At 50.4% G+C, this 19225-nt stretch overlaps 1 protein-coding gene across 1 annotated transcript; it reads left to right on the plus strand.

Moving 5' to 3' along the window:
* Positions 1 to 1178: 1178 nt before the first annotated feature.
* Positions 1179 to 18128, plus strand: PHYHD1 (phytanoyl-CoA dioxygenase domain containing 1). Its single transcript, NM_001076243.1, is given in 11 exon segments — positions 1179 to 1281; positions 8562 to 8720; positions 13242 to 13317; positions 13454 to 13501; positions 13774 to 13829; positions 13915 to 13977; positions 14861 to 14882; positions 16060 to 16188; positions 16518 to 16634; positions 17478 to 17604; positions 17713 to 18128. Coding segments are annotated over 11 exon segments (876 nt in total). The 5' UTR covers positions 1179 to 1248; the 3' UTR covers positions 17759 to 18128.
* Positions 18129 to 19225: the final 1097 nt, after the last annotated feature.

A 19225-nucleotide genomic window follows, 5' to 3' on the forward strand; every position in this document is an offset into this window, starting at 1 on the left:
CCCGGAGTCCCTCATACCCTCTAGCCTCAGATGCCTGCGGGGGTGGCGGAGGGGGGGGCACCCCTCCTCCAGCTCTCTGCTCTGGGAAAGCAGGGCCCATGCAGCTAGTCCCAGTGTGGTGGCCCAGAAAGCAGTACTTGACTCAGGGCCAAGGCCCCCAGGGTCTGAGCTGTGTCCCCATGCTCACTCCTGAGACACTCTGTCCCTTGGCCATTCAGAAAGCGTCACTTCGGGGAAGGCCAGTGGCTGGTTTTCAGAAGCAGCAGCCAGTTTTCAGAATGGCCCTGTCAGCTGCTGAGCAGGGCTGGCTGGAAGGGTGGGTGTGCTGACCGCCAGCCTCAGACACCAACACCTCGGGCCTGGGGGTGGGGAACAGGGAGCCTGGCTTCCTTCGCCCTCATTCTGAAGGCCCAGCCCCCACTCCATGCCATTAGATCTCCCTTATCTTCTACTTTGCTCAGAGCTGCAGACAGATCTATAATCCTCTCAGGACCTAGAGAGTCTCAGGGGATCAAGGGTGGGGGTGGACACTCCTCCCCCAGGCCCTCTTCCACCTTTGGAATGCAAAGTCGCTCAGAACCTGTCTGCTGGCCTACAGAGACCCACCCCACATTCCAGCTCCTCCAACTTGCCACTGGTGGCCTCAGTTCAGTTCAGTCGCTCAGTCACGTCCAACTCTTTGTGACCCCATGGACTGTTGCACCGTCTAAGCTGGTGGCCTGGGCACTGTCTGATCCTTGCCCAGGAGAGGGGCAGGCGTGGGTCGGATGGTCCAGTCAGTGGTGGCCCCTGGACTGGGACTCAGGTGTCTTCCTGCCTGCCGGGACCCTGCTGGGACACAACTTGTAGGCACCTTTTAAACAGCCAGCAGGAGTGGTTTCTGGAAAGAAATAGAAAGGGGACAGTTCTGGTAGAAGCCTTTAGAGATCAGGACTGGCTAATCCTGGATTAGCTGCGGGGTGGGGCGAGGGATGGCCCCAGGGTGTGCGGCAGAGACAAGGGCGGCCCCATCCAAGGACAGAAGTGAGACGGGGGTGGTGTGGAGAAGGGCTGGGGGTTACGTTGGGTTTTCTCTGGGTGAGGCCAGGGAAGGATGGGAAGCCAGGATTCGGGTTTTCTCTGGGCAGGGAAGGGTTAAACGTTCTTGGGCTTCCCAGGCTCTCGCCCCTCCCCTCCTGAACTTCCTCTCCAGCCTTGGCCTTGGTACCCAGAGCTACCAGCCGCCCTTGTGCCCTGCCCCGGGTCATCATGGCCTGCCTGATTCCCTCACAGCTTCAGAAGGTAGGGGCCTGCCGGTTGGGAGACCCCGAGGGTCAGATAAATATAAGGGGCCCCTCAAAACTTGAGCTAGTCCAGGAAACTCGACCCCGCCCCGTTGTATTTCTGAACAGGAAACTGAAGCCCAGAGTGGTCGGTTCACAGGCACGACCCCTAACTTCTGCACACACAGCCAGGGGCCGTCCAGGCCACCGCACCCGCGGTGGTGGGGGAACATGTAGGTGACAATACCAGACTAAAACACAGGGTCTTGAGAGCTGGGGGTGGGGGCGGGGGCGAAGGTCTGGGAAGGGGCGGGCCCAACGAGGGGGCGGGCCCGCTGATCCCACCCCTAACCCAAGGCGCTTGGCTGCGGAACCAGCCGCGGGCGTTCCAGCGTGCCTGTATGCTAAGTCACTTCAGTCTTGTCCCACTCTTTGCCACCCTACGGACTGTCTCCCGCCAGGTTCCTCTGTCCACGGGATTCTCCAGGCAAAACTACTGGAGCGGGTTGACATGCCCTCCTCCAGAGGAGGACCAGGGATCCGACCTGCGTTTCTTAAGTCTCCTGCATTGCCAGGCGGGTTCTTCACCGCTAGCGCCACCTGGAAAGAGCTAAGCCTTGGGAATTAGAGCGAGGGAGATCTTTGAAAAAACCTGACCCTTGTGGTTTGATCCTGGTGGCAAGAGGAAAATGCAAAAAAAAAAAAAAAAAAAAAATTACAGAAAATCTCAAAAAAGAAAATTAAAACATTCCATACATTTCCTTGAAGAAGGAAATGGCAACCCACTCCAGTATTCTTGCCTGAAGAATCCCATGGACAGAGGAGCCTGGTGAGCCGCACAGTCCATAGGGTCGCAAAGAGTCGGACACGACTGAAGCGACTGAGCACGCACGCACGGGCACGCACGCATACATTCCCTACGCTGAGACAATATTTTTGTATACAGCCCTTGAATCGCTGAAAGGTCCGGGGAATTCCCGGGTGGTCCCGCCGTTAAGACTTGGCCTTTCCACTGCGGAGGGCACAGGTTTGATGCCAGGACTTGGAATTAAGATCCCGGAAGCCGCACTGTGGGGCCGAATAAAATAAAAGGCCCATCACAGTTGTTGTGTCTGACTAGGTTGTGTCCGACTCTTTGTGATCCCATGGACTGCAGCACACCAGGCTTCCCTGTTCTTCACTATATCTTGGAGTTTGCTCAAACTTAGGTCCATTGAGTTGGTGATGCCATCCAACCATCTCATCCTCTGTCATTCCCTTCTCCTCCTGCCTTCGATCTTTCCCAGCATCAGGGTCTTTTCTAATGAGTCAGCTGTTTGTATTAGGTGGCCAAAGTATTGGAGCTTCAGCTTCAGCATCAGTCCTTCCGATGAACATTCAGGGTTGGCTTCCTTTAGGATTGTTTGATCTCCTTGCTGTCCAAGGGACTCTCAAGAGTCTTCTCCAGCACAGTTCGAAACCATCAGTTCTTGGGTGTTCAGCCTTCTTTATGGTCCAACTCTTACATCCAAACGTGACTACTGGAAAAACCATAGATTTGACTAGATGGACCTTTGTCCGCAAAGTGATGTCTCTGCTTTTTAACATACTGTCTAGGTTTGTCATTGCTTTTCTTCCAAGGAGCAATCATCTTTTAATTTCATGGTTGCAGTCACCATCCACAGTGATTTTGGAGCCCAAGAAAATAAAATATGTCATGGTTTCCACTTTTTCCCCTTCTATTTGCAAAGAAGTCATAGGACTGACTGGATGCCATTGATCTTAGTTTTTTGAATGTTGAGGGTTAAGGAGAAGGGGATGACAGAAGAGGAGACAGTTACATGGCATCACTGACTCAATGGACATGAATCTGAGCAAGCTCCAGGAGATGGTGAAGGACAGGGAAGCTTGGTGTGCTGCAGTCCATGGGATCACAAAGAGTCTGACACGACTGAGGAACTGAATAGCAAATCTTGATTCCAGCTTGTGATTCATCCAGCTTGGCATTTCACATGATGAAGCAACAGTTAGAACTGGACATGGAACAGCAGACTGGTTCCAAATAGGAAAAGGAGTACGTCAAGGCTGTATATTGTCACCTTGTTTATTTAACTTATATGCAGAGAACATCACGAGAAACGCCAGGCTGGACGAAGCACAAGCTGGAATCAAAATTGCTAGCAGAAATATCAATAACCTCAGATATGCAGATGACACCACCCTTATGGCAGAAAGTAAAGAAGAACTAAAGAGCCTCTTGATGAAAGTGAAAGAGGAGAGTGAAAAAGTTGGCTTAAAGCTCAACATTCAGAAAATGAAGATCATGGCATCCGGTCCCATCACTTCATGGCAAATAGATGGGGAAACAGTGGAAACAGTGGCTGACTTTATTTTTCTAGGCTCCAAAATCACTGCAGATGGTGACTGCAGCCATGAAATTAAAAGACGTTTACTCCTTGGAAGGAAAGTTATGACCAACCTAGATAGCATATTCAAAAGCAGAGACATTACTTTGCCAACAAAGGTTCATCTAGTCAAGGCTATGGTTTTTCCTGTGGTCATGTATGGATGTGAGAGTTGGACTGTGAACAAAGCTGAGCACCAAAGAATTGATGCTTTTGAACTGTGGTGTTGGAGAAGACTCTTGAGAGTCCCTTGGACTGTGAGGAGATCCAACCAGTCCATCCTAAAGGAGATCAGTCCTGGGTGTTCATTGGAAGAACTGATGTTGAAGCTGAAACTCCAATACTTTGGCCACCTGATGAGAAGAGCTGACTCATTGGAAAAGACCCTGATGCTGGGAAAGATTGAGGGCAGGAGGAGAAGGCGACGACAGAGGATGAGATGGCTGGATGGCATCACCGACTCAATGGACATGGGTTTGGGTGAACTCTGGGAGTTGGTGATGGACAGGGAGGCCTGGTGTGCTGCCGTTCATGGGGTTGCAAAGAGTTGGATATGACTGAGTGACTAACACCCCAAAAAGATGTCCTTTTCATTATAGGGGACTGGAATGCAAAAGTAGGAAGTCAAGAAACACCTGGAGTAACAGGCAAATTTGGCCTTGGAATACAGAATGAAACAGGGCAAAGACTAATAGAGTTTTGCCAAGAAAATGCACTGGTCATAACAAACACCCTCTTCCAACAACACAAGAGAGGACTCTATACATGGACATCACCAGATGGTCAACACCGAAATCAGATTGATTATATTCTTTGCAGCCAAAGACGGAGAAGCTCTATACAGTCAGCAAAAACAAGACTGGGAGCTGACTGTGGCTCAGACCATGAACTTCTTATTGCCAAATTCAGACTTAAATTGAAGAAAGTAGGGAAAACCACTAGACCATTCAGGTATGACCTAAATCAAATCCCTTATGATTATACAGTGGAAGTGAGAAATAGATTTAAGGGCCTAGATCTGATAGATAGAGTGCCTGATGAACTATGGACTGAGGTTCATGACATTGTACAGGAGACAGGGATCAAGACCATCCCCATGGAAAAGAAATGCAAAATGGCTGTCTGGGGAGGCCTTACAAATAGCTGTGAAAAGAAGAGAAGTGAAAAGCAAAGGAGAAAAGGAAAGATATAAACATCTGAATGCAGAGTTCCAAAGAATAGCAAGAAGAGATAAGAAAGCCTTCCTCAGCGATCAATGCAAAGAAATAGAGGAAAACAACAGAATGGGAAAGACTAGAGATCTCGTCAAGAAAATCAGAGATACCAAAGGAACATTTCATGCAAAGATGGGCTTTATAAAGGACAGAAATGGTATGGACCTAACAGAAGCAGAAGATATTAAGAAGAAATGGCAAGAATACACAGAAGAACTGTACAAAAAAGATCTTCACGACCCAGCTAATCACAATGGTGTGATCACTGACCTAGAGCCAGACATCCTGGAATGTGAAGTGAAGTGGGCCTTAGCAAGCATCACTACGAACAAAGCTAGTGGAGGTGATAGAATTCCAGTTGAGCTATTTCAAATCCTGAAAGATGATGCTGTGAAAGTGCTGCACTCAATATGCCAGCAAATTTGGAAAACTCAGCAGTGGCCACAGGACTGGAAAAGGTCAGTTTTCATTCCAATCCCAAAGAAAGGCAATGCCAAAGAATGCTTAAACTACCGCACAATTGCACTCATCTCACATGCTAGTAAAGTAATGCTCAAAATTCTCCAAGCCAGGCTTCAGCAATATGTGAACCATGAACCTCCTGATCTTTAAGCTGGTTTTAGAAAAGACAGAGGAACCAGAGATCAAATTGCCAACATCCGCTGGATCATGGAAAAAGCAAGAGAGTTCCAGAAAACATCTATTTCTGCTTTATTGACTATGCCAAAGCCTTTGACTGTGTGGATCACAATAGACTGTGGAAAATTCTGAAAGAGATGGGAATACCAGACCACCTGACCTGCCTCTTGAGAAATCTGTATGCAGGTCAGGAAGCAACAGTTAGAACTGGACATGGAACAACAGACTGGTTCCAAATAGGAAAAGGAGTACGTCAAGGCTGTATATTGTCACCCTGCTTATTTAACTTATATGCGGAGTACATCATGAGAAATGCTGGGCTGGAAGAAACACAAGCTGGAATCAAGATTGCCGGGAGGAATATCAATAACCTCAGATATGCAGATGACACCACCCTTATGGCAGAAAGTGAAGAAGAACTCAAAAGCCTCTTGATGAAGGTGAAAGTGGAGAGTGAAAAAGTTGGCTTAAAGCTCAACATTCAGAAAATGAAGATCATGGCATCCGGTCCCATCGCTTCATGGCAAATAGATGGGGAAACAGTGGAAACAGTATCAGACTTTATTTTTCTAGGCTCCAAAATCACTGCAGATGGTGACTGCAGCCATGAAATTAAAAGACGCTTACTCCTTGGAAGGAAAGTTATGACCAACGTAGATAGCATATTCAAAAGCAGAGACATTACTTTGCCAACAAAGGTTCATCTAGTCAAGGCTATGGTTTTTCCTGTGCTCATGTATGGATGTGAGAGTTGGACTGTGAAGAAGGCTGAATGCCGAAGAATTGATGCTTTTGAACTGTGGTGTTGGATAGGACTTTGGAGAGTCCCTTGGACTGCAAGGAGATCCAACCAGTCCATTCTGAAGGAGATCAGCCCTGGGATTTCTTTGGAAGGACTGATGCTAAAGCTGAAACTCCAGTACTTTGGCCACCTCATGCAAAGAGTTGACTCATTGGAAAAGACTCCGATGCTGGGAGGGATTGGGGGCAAGAGGAGAAGGGGACGACAGAGGATGAGATGGCTGGATGGCATCACTGACTCGATGGACGTGAGTCTGAGTGAACTCTGGGAGTTGGTGATGGACAGGGAGGCCTGGCATGCTGCAATTCATGAGGTCGAGAAGAGTCGGACACGACTGAGCAACTGATCTGATCTGATCTGAGTGACTGAACTGAACTGAACTGATTCTTTATATAAGTTAAATAAGCAGGGTGACAATATACAGCCTTGACGTGCTCCTTTCCCAATTTGGAACCAGTCTGTTGTTCCATGTCCAGTTCTAACCGTTGCTTCTTGACCTGCATACAGATTTCTCAGGAGGCAGGTAAGGTGGTCTGGTATCCCCATCTCTTTAAGAGTTTTCCACAGTTTGTTGTGATCAACACAGTCAAAGGCTTTAGTGTGGTCGACAAAGCAGAAGTAGATGTTTTTCTGGAATTCCTTTGCTTTTTCTATGATCCAACAGATGTTGGCCATTTGATTTCTGGTTCCTCTGCCTTTTCTAAATCCAGTTTATACATCTGGAAGTTCTCGGTTCACAGACTATTGAAGTCTAGCTTGAAGAATTCTGAGCATTACCTTTCTAGCATGTGAAATGAGCACAACTGTATGGTAGTTTGAATATTCCTAGGCATTGCCTTTCTTTGGGATTGGAATGAAAACTGACCTTTTTCAGTCCTGTGGCTATTGCTGAGTTTTCCAAATTTGCTGGCATTTTGAGTGCAGCACTTTCACAGCATCATCTTTTAGAATTTGAAGTAGCTCATCTGAAATTCTGTCACCTCCACTAGCTTTGTTCATGTAATGCTTGCTGAGGCCCACTCGACTTTGCATTCCAGAATGTCTGGCTCTAGGTACATGACCACAGCATCGTGATTATCTGGGCCATTAAGAACTTTTTTGTATAGTTCTTCCGTGTATTCTTACAGATGGTAGAAATGCCCATTCAACATGTTTCCCCAAGTTTCTCCTATGTGCCAGGCACAGTACTGGGACCTAGAACTCCTGCTGTCCCTTGGGCCTTCACGCAGCCCTCTGTGGAGGGACAGGTGTGACCCCACTGGACAGCATTTGCCCAAGTTCTCGCAAATTAGAATACTTATTTGTATTTGGCTTTTTTTGTTGTTCTTGTTCAGTCACTTAGTCATGTCCAACTCTTTGCAGCCTCATGGATCACAGCATACCATGCTGGCCTGTTCTTCACTCTCTCCCGGAGTTTGCTCAAACTCAAGTCTGTTGAGTCTGTGATGCCATCCAACCACCTCATCCTCTGTCACCCACTTCTCCTCCTGCCCTCAGTCTTTCCCAGCATCAAGGTCTTTTCCAATGAGCCGGCTCTTCAGTACATTTATTTATTTAGCTGGGCTGGGTTTTAGTCGAAGCACTTGGGATCTTTTATCTTCCTTTCGGCATATGGGATGGTTAGTTGTAGCATGTGAACACTTAGTTCTGGCATGTGGGATCTAATTCCCCAGGCACTGGGAGCAGCGGGGAATCTTAGCTACTGAACCACCAGGGAACTCCCATGGCTTCTTTTTCTAATCTCACAATATATCTAGAACACATCCCCATGCCAGTAAATATTTTTCTATCACCTGTGTTACACTCCAGGGAGATAAAGCATACTTCGTGTAATAGAATCCCGTGTATACTGGTCTGTTGGATGTCTGTCTCCTTTCTTAGACCAGGTCTGGGAGGCAGGCATCATGGATGGCTTGTTCACGACTGAATCTCTAGCTCCTAAAGCCACATCTGGTGCACGGTAGATGTACAGTCAATGTTGGCTGGATAAATGAATGAGGTTGTATCCCCATGTGACTCAAGCCCACTGGAGGGTTACAGTGGGGACATCTCTGCTTCTACTCCCCTTCATTCAAGCAGCCAGCACTCACTGCCCTTCACTGGACATAGGCACCATGGCCAGGGAGGCGGGCGGAGCAACGAACAGGACGCTAGGTCCTGCCTTCAGACAGCTTCTGGTTTGGGGAGGGGTCAAATCAGTCCTCTCAAAGAGCGTTTGAGGCTGGGGGGAAGCCTGAGTCTCCTGCCTGTCTGCCTGCAGTTTCAGGAGGATGGATTCCTGGTGCTGGAAGGGTTCTTATCTGCAGACGAGTGTGAGGCCATGCAACGGAGGATTGATGAGATCGTGGCCAAGATGGATGTCCCTCTCCACTGTCGCACGGAATTTTCTACCCAGGAGGAGGAGCAGCTGCGAGCCCAGGTAGGTGCCTGGAGCAGGCAGAGATGGGACCTGGTCTCTGATGGGCGGTGAAGCCTGGAAACATCAGGTCCCAAGGCCCATGGGTTCATTTTTCTGGCCTTGCAGCACTGTTCAGCTCTTAGTTCCCCAACCAGGGATAGAACCTGTACCCCCTGAAGTGGAAGCTCAGACCCTTAACCACGAGCCGCCAGGGGAGTCCCCCCATCAGCTCATTCTGATACTGAGTCAGGCCTTGAACTTTCTCAAGGCACCAGACTGTGTCTTATTTGCCGATTTCCTTCACTCCCTACTATGAATTTATAAAGTCAACGTTATTGCCCCCATTTGACAGATAAATTAAGGATAATTGAAGTTCAGTTCACATGCCCCAAACTACACAGTTAATCACTAATAGAGCCAGAACTTAAACCCAGATTTGCCGGATACCAAGTTCATGTTGTCACTGCTCTGCTGTACTTCCTTAGAAGTTTTCCTGCCACAAAGCACCACTTTGTGGCCACAATCCAAAACAAATGATTTTGATGGGCCTACCTGGGTAAGTCATCCCCCAGTGAGACTAGGAGCTCTGCTTGTCCCGCCCCTCCACCTGACTCCACCCCGGTGACCTAATGGGACTCAGTACAGTTTGAGATGGATAAGTTGAGACCCAGGGGTTCTCCCACACAGTTCTTGTAACCTTTCATAGCCTGATTTTATGAGCCTGCCTGCTGCTGGGCCCTCAAGCCAAAGCTGCAGTCCAGGGACTTCCCTGGTGGGTCCAGCGGCTAAGACTTTACACTCTCAGTGCAGGGGGCCCAGGTTCCATCCCTGGTCAGGGATCTAGATCCCACATGCTGCAACTAAAGAATTGCATGCTGCAATAAACATGGAAGATCCTGCATGCCACAACTAAACACCCGGCACAGCCAAGTAAATACATTCAGTTCAGTGCAGTCGCTCAGTCGTGTCCGACTCTTTGCGACTCCATGAACCGCAGCATGCCAGCCCTCCCTGTCCATCACCAACTCCCGGAGTTCACCCAAACCCATGTCCATTGACTCGGTGATGCCATCCAACCATCTCATCCTCTGTTGTCCCCTTCTCCTGCACTCAATCTTTCCCAGCATCAAGGTCTTTTCAAGTGAGTCAGCTCTTTGCATCAGGTGGCCAAAGTATTGGAGTTTCAGCTTCAACATCAGTCCTTCCAATGAACACCCAGGACTGATCTCCTTAAGGATGGACTGGTTGGATCTCCTCGAAGTCCAAGGGACTCTCAAGAGTGTTCTCCAACCCCACAGTGCAAAAGCATCAATTCTTCAGCACTCAGCTTTCTTTATAGTCCAACTCTCACATCCATACGTTACCACCGGAAAAAACATAGCCTTGACTAGATGAACCTTTGTTGGCAAAGTAATGTCTCTACTTTTTAATATGCTGTCCAGGTTGGTCATAACTTTCCTTCCAAGGAGTAAGCGTTTTTTAATTTCATGGCTGCAGTCACCATCTGCAGTGATTTTGGAGCCTAGAAAAATAAAGTCAGCCACTGTTTCCACTGTTTCCCCATCTATTTGCCATGAAGTGATGGGACCAGATGCCATGATCTTTGTTTTCTGAATGTTGAGCTTTAAGCCAACTTTTTCACTCTCCTCTTTCACTTTCATCAAGAGGCTCTTTAGTTCTTCACTTTCTGCCATAAGGGTGGTGTCATCTGCATATCTGAGGTTATTGATATTTCTCCTGGCAATCTTGATTCCAGTTTGTGTTTCGTCCAGCCCAGCGTTTCTCATGATGTACTCTGCATACGATAAATACACTAACAACCACAAAACAAGCTGTGGTCCAGGCTCAGTAATGGGGGCTCATGCTTACTCATGGCAATGAACTTCTGCCATCTGGTGGGCATAAAGGGAATTACAGTGACTGGAAGGCTTACTACGCAGAGAATGGGGAGTTGAGAAGGAAAGGGGGTTTATAGGATGACAGCTTTGCTCCCAACAGTAGGTTTCATTTGGCTGTACTGGTATCCAGTATATCCTCAATATTCACTACTGATACTGTGAAAGACTTTGAAATGGATGTTTAAAAAAGATCGGCAGGTGTCCTGTTCAGCTCTTCTTTCCAGCTTACCTGCACTTTTCATTGTTTTTTAAGTTGACAATCCTGCAAGTTTTGTGATAACTCAGTGATACTTGTCCATAGAAATGGGCATGAACTGGGTCTGGCAGGATGCAATTATTGATCGCCCCTGTGGCTGTATCAGTTTTGCACTGATCTGTAAATTCATTTCAGCGTTTCTTGGTGCCTATATTTGTGTGGTTCTTAAAATTCTCCTTTGAACATGTTGCTGGTTCCTTTGTGAATTACTGAGTTTAGTAACATCTTTGACATGCATGTAGCATCATTGTCTTTAATATTATTATCCATTATAAGGTTGAGGGCAGGAGGAGAAGGGGACGACAGAGGAGATGGTTGGATGGCGTCACCAACTCAATGGACATGGGTTTGGGTGGACTCTGGGAGTTGGTGATGGACAGGGAGGGCTGGTGTGCTGTGGTTCATAGGGTCACAAAGAGTCGGACACGACTGAGAGACTGAACTGAACTAAACTGATGCTTCTGAGACTTGTTTCCCTCACCCTGATCCTAGTACAGAGGAACTGAGAATGTTGGAAAAAACCTTTCAGTTTTCAGTGGGAAGCTGAAAGTTTTCAAAGAACCACTATGAGTCACTGATTTGAGCCAGGCAGGCACCTGTGATAGCAGATGTGTTCAGGTGAGTAAGAGGTGAGGCTCTGCCTCCTGGGAACCCAGGCAGGGGCATCACTCAACTGTCCTTAAGTCACCACCCTGGGAGGAAGATTATACATGTGTGTCGTGTATATACAATCTTCCTTCCATGGTGACATAGGCTCAGTTGAGTGACACCAATGCCCCTACTTGGAAGGAAGATGATGTGTATGTGTGCTTCGTGTATGGGCTTACCTGATGGCTCAGACATCAAAGAATCTGCCTGCGATTCGGGAGACTGGGGTTCAATCCCTGGGTCAGGAAGATCCCCTGGAGAAGGGAATGGCAACCCACTCCAGTATTCTTGCTTGGGAAATTCCATGGACAGAGGAGCCTGGCGGGTTACAGTCCATGGGGTTGCAAGGAGTTGGACACGACTGAGCAACTTACACTTTCACTTTTACTTTTCATTGAGTCTGTTCATATATATTGGAGAAGGCAATGGCAACTCACTCCAGTACTCTCACCTGGAAAATCCCATGAACAGAGGAGCCTGGTAGGCTCCTCGGCATGGTGATCATGTGTGACCAAAGCCACAAGGAAAACAAGGGACATCTTCCTGGAGCATCATTTTCAGATGATGCTAAGAAATTTGAAATATGATATTAAAATTAACAAGGAGGAGTTATTAAGAAAAAGATTAGTAATAGCTTATATTTAGAGAGCATTTAGTCATGCCCTCACTGAGTGTTTTCTATAATAATAAACGCAGATATTCACATGACACCATTTATTCCAAGGACTGTTCTAGAGTCTTATGTGTGTGTGTGTGTACATGTGTGTGTGTGCATGTACGTGCTGTCATGTCCAACTCTTTGTGACCCCATGAACTGTAGCCCACCAGGCTTCTCTGTCCATGGGATTTCCCAGGCAAGAATACTGGAGTGGGTTGCCATTTCCTTCTCCAGGAGATATTTCCCCACTCAGGCATTGAACCCACATCTCCTGCATTGGCAGGTGAATTCCTTACCACTGAGCCCCTGGAAGCCCAAGAATAATAAGGGGCAGATATTCACATGACACCACATTCCCAGCAACTGTTCTTGTGCTTTATATATGTTGTTGTTCAGTCACCAAGTAAACAGCATAATCCCTACAACACCCTATGAGATAGGTGCCTTTAGTAGCCTGTGTATTTTATGAGGAAACCAAACCCGGAGAGGTTCAGTAATGTGATTGTGGTCACAGCCCATCAGTGGCAGAGCTGGGATTTGAACCCCAGTATTCTAGCTCCAGGGTTTCCCAAGTGGCCCAGAGCTCCCTGGGAACCAGGCCTCTTTGATCATGCCATTATCGGGTATGAGTCATGTGATTTATTAAGAGGTTTCCAGGGGGACTTCCTGACGGTCCAGTGGTAAGATTCCATGCTCCCAATGCAGGGGGCCCAGGTTCGATCCCTGGTCAAGGAACTAGGATCCCACATTCTGCAACTAAGAGCCCGCATACTGCGACTAGAAAAAAGATCCCGCGTGTCACAATTAAGACCTGGTGCAGACAAATAAATTAATTAATTAATTAAAAAAAAAAGAGGTTTCCAAAAACTTCTGTGCTTGTAGCTTCGGACTGTGCTGTCGGGCCCTTGGGTTTCCAGTTTACCATCTGTGTTGCATTGAACAAGTCTGAGAAGCATCAGTGGAGTCTGCAGCTCTGTGCTGGGTGCAGGATGGGGGGCCCTCTGAATCCTCTTCCCTCTCTGTCAGGCCCAACTGTGACCCCGGGATGCTCTCTCAGTCCCTCTGATGTCCCCTCTCCACAGGGCAGCACAGACTATTTCTTAAGCAGCGGTGACAAGATTCGATTCTTCTTTGAGAAAGGCGTCTTTGACAAACAAGGTTTGGAACTGGGGTCCTAGACTGGCTGGACTTGGGTGTTTGCCCCCCGGGGCTGGGGGGTTGGTGCACTGAGACCAGCTGTCTGCGGGTAGCTGGACTCCAGTTCTTCTGCCTTGATCTATTCTTTGTGCCACAGGAAATTTCCTGGTCCCACCGGAGAAATCCATCAACAAAATTGGCCATGGTAAGCAGGGGCTTGGGGGAACCTAAAGTCTGAAGAGTTGGGGGGGCCTTCCTCCAAAGCACACAGTCAGTGAGTAGCCCAACAGATGGCATTTCTGGGTGCAGGCTCCCCCTTGGACCCTGCTCTCCACTCCTCAGTTATAAACAAGCGGAAAGCTCATGCACAGAAAATAGCAAACATCAAAGTGAAGCCTGATCCTGGGTGCGCAGGCCTAGGCCCGGGAGGGCACTGGGGACTGGGGACTGGCTCTTCATCTCGCCTTTGTCCTGCAGCCCTGCATGCCCTTGACCCCATCTTCAGGTGTGTCACACACTCCCACAAGGTGCAGGTGAGCAGAGGTGTCGGTGAGGGCGGGCAGGTAGGCCAGATGTGAGTGTGGGCAGGCTGGCTGTGTGACCTCTGCCCCCTTCCAGGCTTTGGCCAGAAGTCTGGGCCTCCAGATGCCTGTGGTGGTGCAGAGCATGTATATCTTTAAGGTGAGTTCCCTGTCCTCCCCAGGCCTCAGTTTATCCTCTGTAAAATGGGCACAGTGCTTAAACCAGCCCCTCCATACTAGGGCCACAAGCTATCTCCCTGAAGAATTACTACTCAGTGGGTAAGAGAACATGAAAATTGGTCTCCCCTGGTTAGGATGCCTGGCATTCCCTTGGCTCTCAGTTACAATTTAGCAGCAGAAGGGAAGGGGTCCGAAGGGCTGCCTCCTCCTTTTGTTGGCTATTGAAATGCCTTGCTGTCAGCTTTCAAGGCCCAGCTCAGTGCCACCTCCTCCAAGAAGCCTTCAAACTCCCTTGGGAAGAGAGGACCCATCTCTGACCCTGAAGCCTAGAGGCTCAACTGCTGGTCTGGGCCCCAGTTCCTCCCACTGCCCCTCACTTCTGCCTTGTGTCTCTCTTTTTTTTTTTAAACAAACTAATTTTATTTTGGTCGCGTCAAGTCTTTATTGTGGCACACGGGCTCAGTAGTTGCAGCGCGTGGGCTTAGCTGCTCCGTGGCATGTGGAGTTTTAGTTCCCTGACCAGGGATCAAACCCACATCCTCTGCATTGAAAGGTGGATTCTTAACCACCTGACCACCGGGGAAGTGCCCTGCCTTGTGTTCTTGTTAGGCACGTGAGTCTTCTCTTCCCAGAGAAGTTTGAAGGTGTCTGAAGGCGTGTTCAGACTGGGAGCTCCCTGCTAGGCAGGGTCGTTTTTCTCTCTGCAGCCCTCCTGGGCTGGCACAGTAGGTGCTGGGTGCCAGTGGGGAAGCCTGGGAGATAAACACCTGTGGCAGGGGCAGGAGCATCCCACTGAGATGACTCAGAGCAGCACCCACCCCGCCCCCACCCTGGTCTCACCTGGCCCCTCCTCTCTCTTGCAGCAACCTCACTTCGGAGGTGAAGGTGAGCCAAGAGCAGGCTGGGGTCCCTGGCAAAGGTCCTGGCGGGAGATCTGGGACATCAATCATTGTCAGGGCCCCAGAGGGACCAGCCTCCTCTGCTGCTTCCAGAGTGAACTGGTGGGGCGGGAGGGGGTGGTGTCCAGGAGTCCTTGACACAGTGGTTCCCAAAACTGGTAGCAACCCCTTGCGGATTAGAAATACACATGCCTGGGCCCCATTCTCTGAGATCTTGAGGTAACCAAGGGCCTGGGAATCTGTATTTTATCAAGTTCCCTGGAGGGCTGATTCAGCCTAGAAATCGCTGATCTGATTACACACCTGCTGGAATCACAGTTACCCTTTCCTGCCTCCCTCATGGGCGATGATCCCCTTCTCTCACATACCTCCAGTGACAGAGGGCTCACTCCTGCAGGCAGCTCTTTCCTTCCTGCACAAGCCCGAGTCCTTCCTCTGTAAGGCCCCCTCCTCCCCACCAAGCCCAAGGACAGTCTCCCGAAGGGGGTGACCATCCTCTCTCTGAGCCATCGCTGCTTAACCTGGCACCCCCAGCTCCTTCAGCCTTTCCTCCTCCCAGTGTTTTGGGGCCCCAACCATTAGGACACCTTTGTTTGGACACTGGATTGTCAAAGTCTCTCTTAAAGTCTGGTGTTCAGAAAGCACACAGTTCCTCGGGAAAGGACTAGCACCCACTTTTGTTCTTATAGATTCAGTTCCTCTGTTGAGTGGTCCTCCCTGGTGGCCTGGGCCCCAGCATCATGCAGGGGGTGTTTACAAGGGGGATTCTGTGTCCGTCCCTTGCTTTGCACCCAATTTCTCAGTCTTCAGCCCCTGGGGGCTTACACTGGGCTATCTGGTGGCCAAGTGCCCTCCCTGCCTAAGGACAGTGGCTTGATTACCTGCTGCAATGAAACAACAGCCGCTGCTTTCTAGGCTGCAGTTACAACGTTGAGCACATATTGGCTCATGGGCTTCTTCAGCAACCTCGCAGTTAGGTTATCATAGGGACTGCTCTATGGTTTAGGAAATTGAAGTTTTGAGAGGTGATCTCTCTTGCCCAGAGTCTCCAGCCCAGGAAGTGGGGAGATTCTAACTGCTCCTGGGAGGACCAAGGACTGAGTTGAATTGGGGCCCAGGTGAGGCGGGGTGGGGCTTCTCACGCCCAGGTGGGCCTGCTGCAGTCGCCCCTCACCAGGACGCCTCCTTCCTGTACACGGAGCCCCTGGGCCGGGTGCTGGGCCTGTGGATTGCCCTGGAAGACGCCATGCTGGAGAACGGCTGCCTCTGGTTCATCCCTGGGTCCCACACAGGTGAGGCCACCTGCCTCTCCCTGGTCACTTGTCCTCACCCTCCACGAGTGTACACATGCGTGCTCGATAGCGTTGGACTCTTTGCCACCCCATGGACTGTAGCCCACCAGGCTCCTCTGTCTATGGGATTTTTTAGGCAAGAATACTGGAGCAGGTTGCCACTTCCTACTCCAGGAGATCTTCCTAACCCAGGGATTGAACCCGTGTCTCCTGCATCTCCTGCATTAGCAGGCGGGTTCTTTACCACTGAGCCATCTGGGAAGCCCCCCGCCCCCATGGAAGAAGGACCTGGAAAAAAGAGAGGCTGAAGGCCCCACTTTGGCCTGCAGGTGGAGTGTCAAGAAGGATGGTCCGGACCCCTGCTGGCTCAGTGCCTGGCACCAGCTTCCTCGGGTCGGAGCCAATCCGGGATAACAGCCTCTTTGTGCCCACACCAGTGCTGAGAGGTAGGGGGGGTGCAGAGGGCAGGGAGCAGGGCCTGGAGGCCATGCCCAGGGGGTCTGTGCCTGCTCTGACCTGAGGGCCGGGGAGTCACAGCAGGAGGGAACGTCGGGCGGGCGCTTCGAGGACTGAAAGCTGCGTGACCGACACCAGGGTCCCCCAGGCTGGCCTGGAATCCAGATACTGCTCCTTCCAGACTGTCTCTAAGAGCAAATGACTGAAACCCTCTGAGCCTCAGTTTCCCCAAACATCAAGTGGGGAAGCCAGTGAGATGTCATGTGTGAGATGGTGCACAAGTGCTCAGAAACCCTGGCTGTCAGCACACCCTTCCTTTCGATTTTTGTATTAGTATTTATCTGGTTGCATTGGGTGTTAGTTGTGACGAGTGTGCTCAGGAGTTGAGCCATGCAGGCAGCTGCCTCGTGGCACGTGGAAGTCTTAGTTCCCCAGCCAGGGATTGAACTTGCATCCCCTGCATGGGAAGGCGGTTTCTTAACCACGGGACCACCAGGGCAGTCCCACACCCTTTCTTTTAGAAAAGGGAAACTGAGTTCCAACGCTGTGTTCCTGGGTGAGGCCCCAGCTGGCTTCTGCCTGGTTCTGGAAATGCCGCAGAAGGCAATGCCACTGCCGAGGCTTGCGAGGGCATGGGCCACGGTGGAAGGACTTGATCCCGGGGCAACCCACGTCCAACCACACAGCCTCCAACCTGGGGCAGACTCCAGGCCCCTGAGGTTGCCAGGATGAGGGTGGGGACAAAGAGGCCATACCACCGCTTGAGGGAGGGGACTGCCCATCATGTCCCTTCCTGCCCCGAGTGCTCTCCTGACCTGCTGTGGCCCTGCCAGGGGCCCTCGTCCTGATCCACGGAGAAGTGGTTCACAAGAGTGAGCAGAACCTTTCTGACCGCTCGCGCCAGGCCTACACTTTCCACCTCATGGAGGCTGCTGGCACCATCTGGAGCCCAGATAACTGGTAGGTGGCAGGGCTGTTCTGTGCCCCAGACGGCTCCTGAACAGGCCTGCCCTGGAGGCCCTGGACAGTGCTTCTGGCCCAAGGTCTTCCCCCCTCCGTCCTCTGCAGGCTCCAGCCGACCCCTGAGCTGCCCTTTCCCCCACTGTACACCTAAAGGCCCTCTCAGGGCGGGGACACGTCCACTCTTGGGTGAAGCTGCGGGCCACCAACACCAGCGCCTTGCTCAACTGCCTGGCCTCAACAGGGAAGCCACGTCTCTCCTCCAGGGATTTTCTCATGCTGGTGTCTCTGCAGACAGGCGGGCACGAGGTGGTAGCCTGGTAGCAGGAGCCCGGGCTGGGTGCCCTTCCTGACATCTCTCTCTGCTTTTCCCTACCCTAACACAACCTGCCCCGAGACGCAGCCTCACAGCCATGAAAAGGGTTCTCGCTGCTTCTTTGCCGGCTTCTCAGTCTTCTCCCCTCTCGATGGAAGTCTTGGTCAGTATGGTGGGAGACACTGAATAAACATGACTTCCAAATGCAGCATCTTGATCCTCCTTTCCCAGGCCACCTTGCTGTCAAGATGAGAGCCCTGGTAAGAGGCATCCCATGTGGTCCAGCCCTGCCTGGTGAGGTACATGTGATGTCAGTAAGTGACATTCAGTGGGCATTCGTGGTGCCAGGAGCTTGCTGTGCTTACTGACTGGATCCTCACCCCTTTCAGGCAGGCGCTGTGTACAGGAGCTGACATGTGGGAAGGTTAAGTGATCTAAGTCTCACAGCTGTTCAGGTGTTTGGCGAGGTTAGCTGGATGCAGGGCCTGTGCTCTGACCTCTATGCTCCCAGTTCTCCTTCTGGGGGGAAAGAGGACTGGAGCCTGGAATCTAGTCTTAGATTCTGGTCGCTTTCCAGCTCAGTCCAGGCCCTGCTCTCTGGGCCCACCAAGGGGCTGGACTAGGGCCTCCACAGGTCCCTCTTTTTGGGCATGCTTGACAGGCACCCAGATCTACAGGAACAATGACCAAATCCCAAACCTGCTTGGCTGGGGTCTGGTCCAGTGGTTGCAAACTAGGGACCATTAGCCGATTTCACAACGCAGAAGTGTTCTGTCTGGGCCTCAGCATTAAAGCAAACAAACCAACCCACAACTTTTTAAAGCTGAGAGATTTCACATAACGATCCATGTCTCTAAGCTGCCTTGAATGAGCAGGTCAATAGCCTGCGTCAAGAGTCTGGGCCTGTGGTCCAGCCTAGGTGACCGCTGGCTGGAGCTGGTCCTTACAGGCCCGTGTGCTCTTCCCTTCCCTTTCCCGCCCTCTCTCATTGTGTAACCTGTGTGGGTCTCTTCTCTGAGCGAGGAATTAGAGCCAAGGGGGCTGGTGAAGCTTACTGAGTGCTCAGACTCGCTCTGCTGGGGAAGCCAGGGGTAGGCATGCTCCAGCCTCAAGAGGCCTTAAGATTCTATGACCTTGACTTCTGACCCCTGCTGTATATGTGTACAAACCAAGGCCACCTGGGGAGTCAGGGGGAAAGCCAGCACTCATATACTCTGCACCCTAACGTGGTGCTGCCTCCTTCAGCCAAGCAGTAGCGGCAGTCTGAGCAAAGGGAAGGGTTTGTTAACGTTTCTTTGAGGCCAG

Source organism: Bos taurus, chromosome 11 (assembly GCF_002263795.3).
Source record: "Bos taurus isolate L1 Dominette 01449 registration number 42190680 breed Hereford chromosome 11, ARS-UCD2.0, whole genome shotgun sequence".
Classification (NCBI taxonomy): Eukaryota; Metazoa; Chordata; class Mammalia; order Artiodactyla; family Bovidae; genus Bos; species Bos taurus.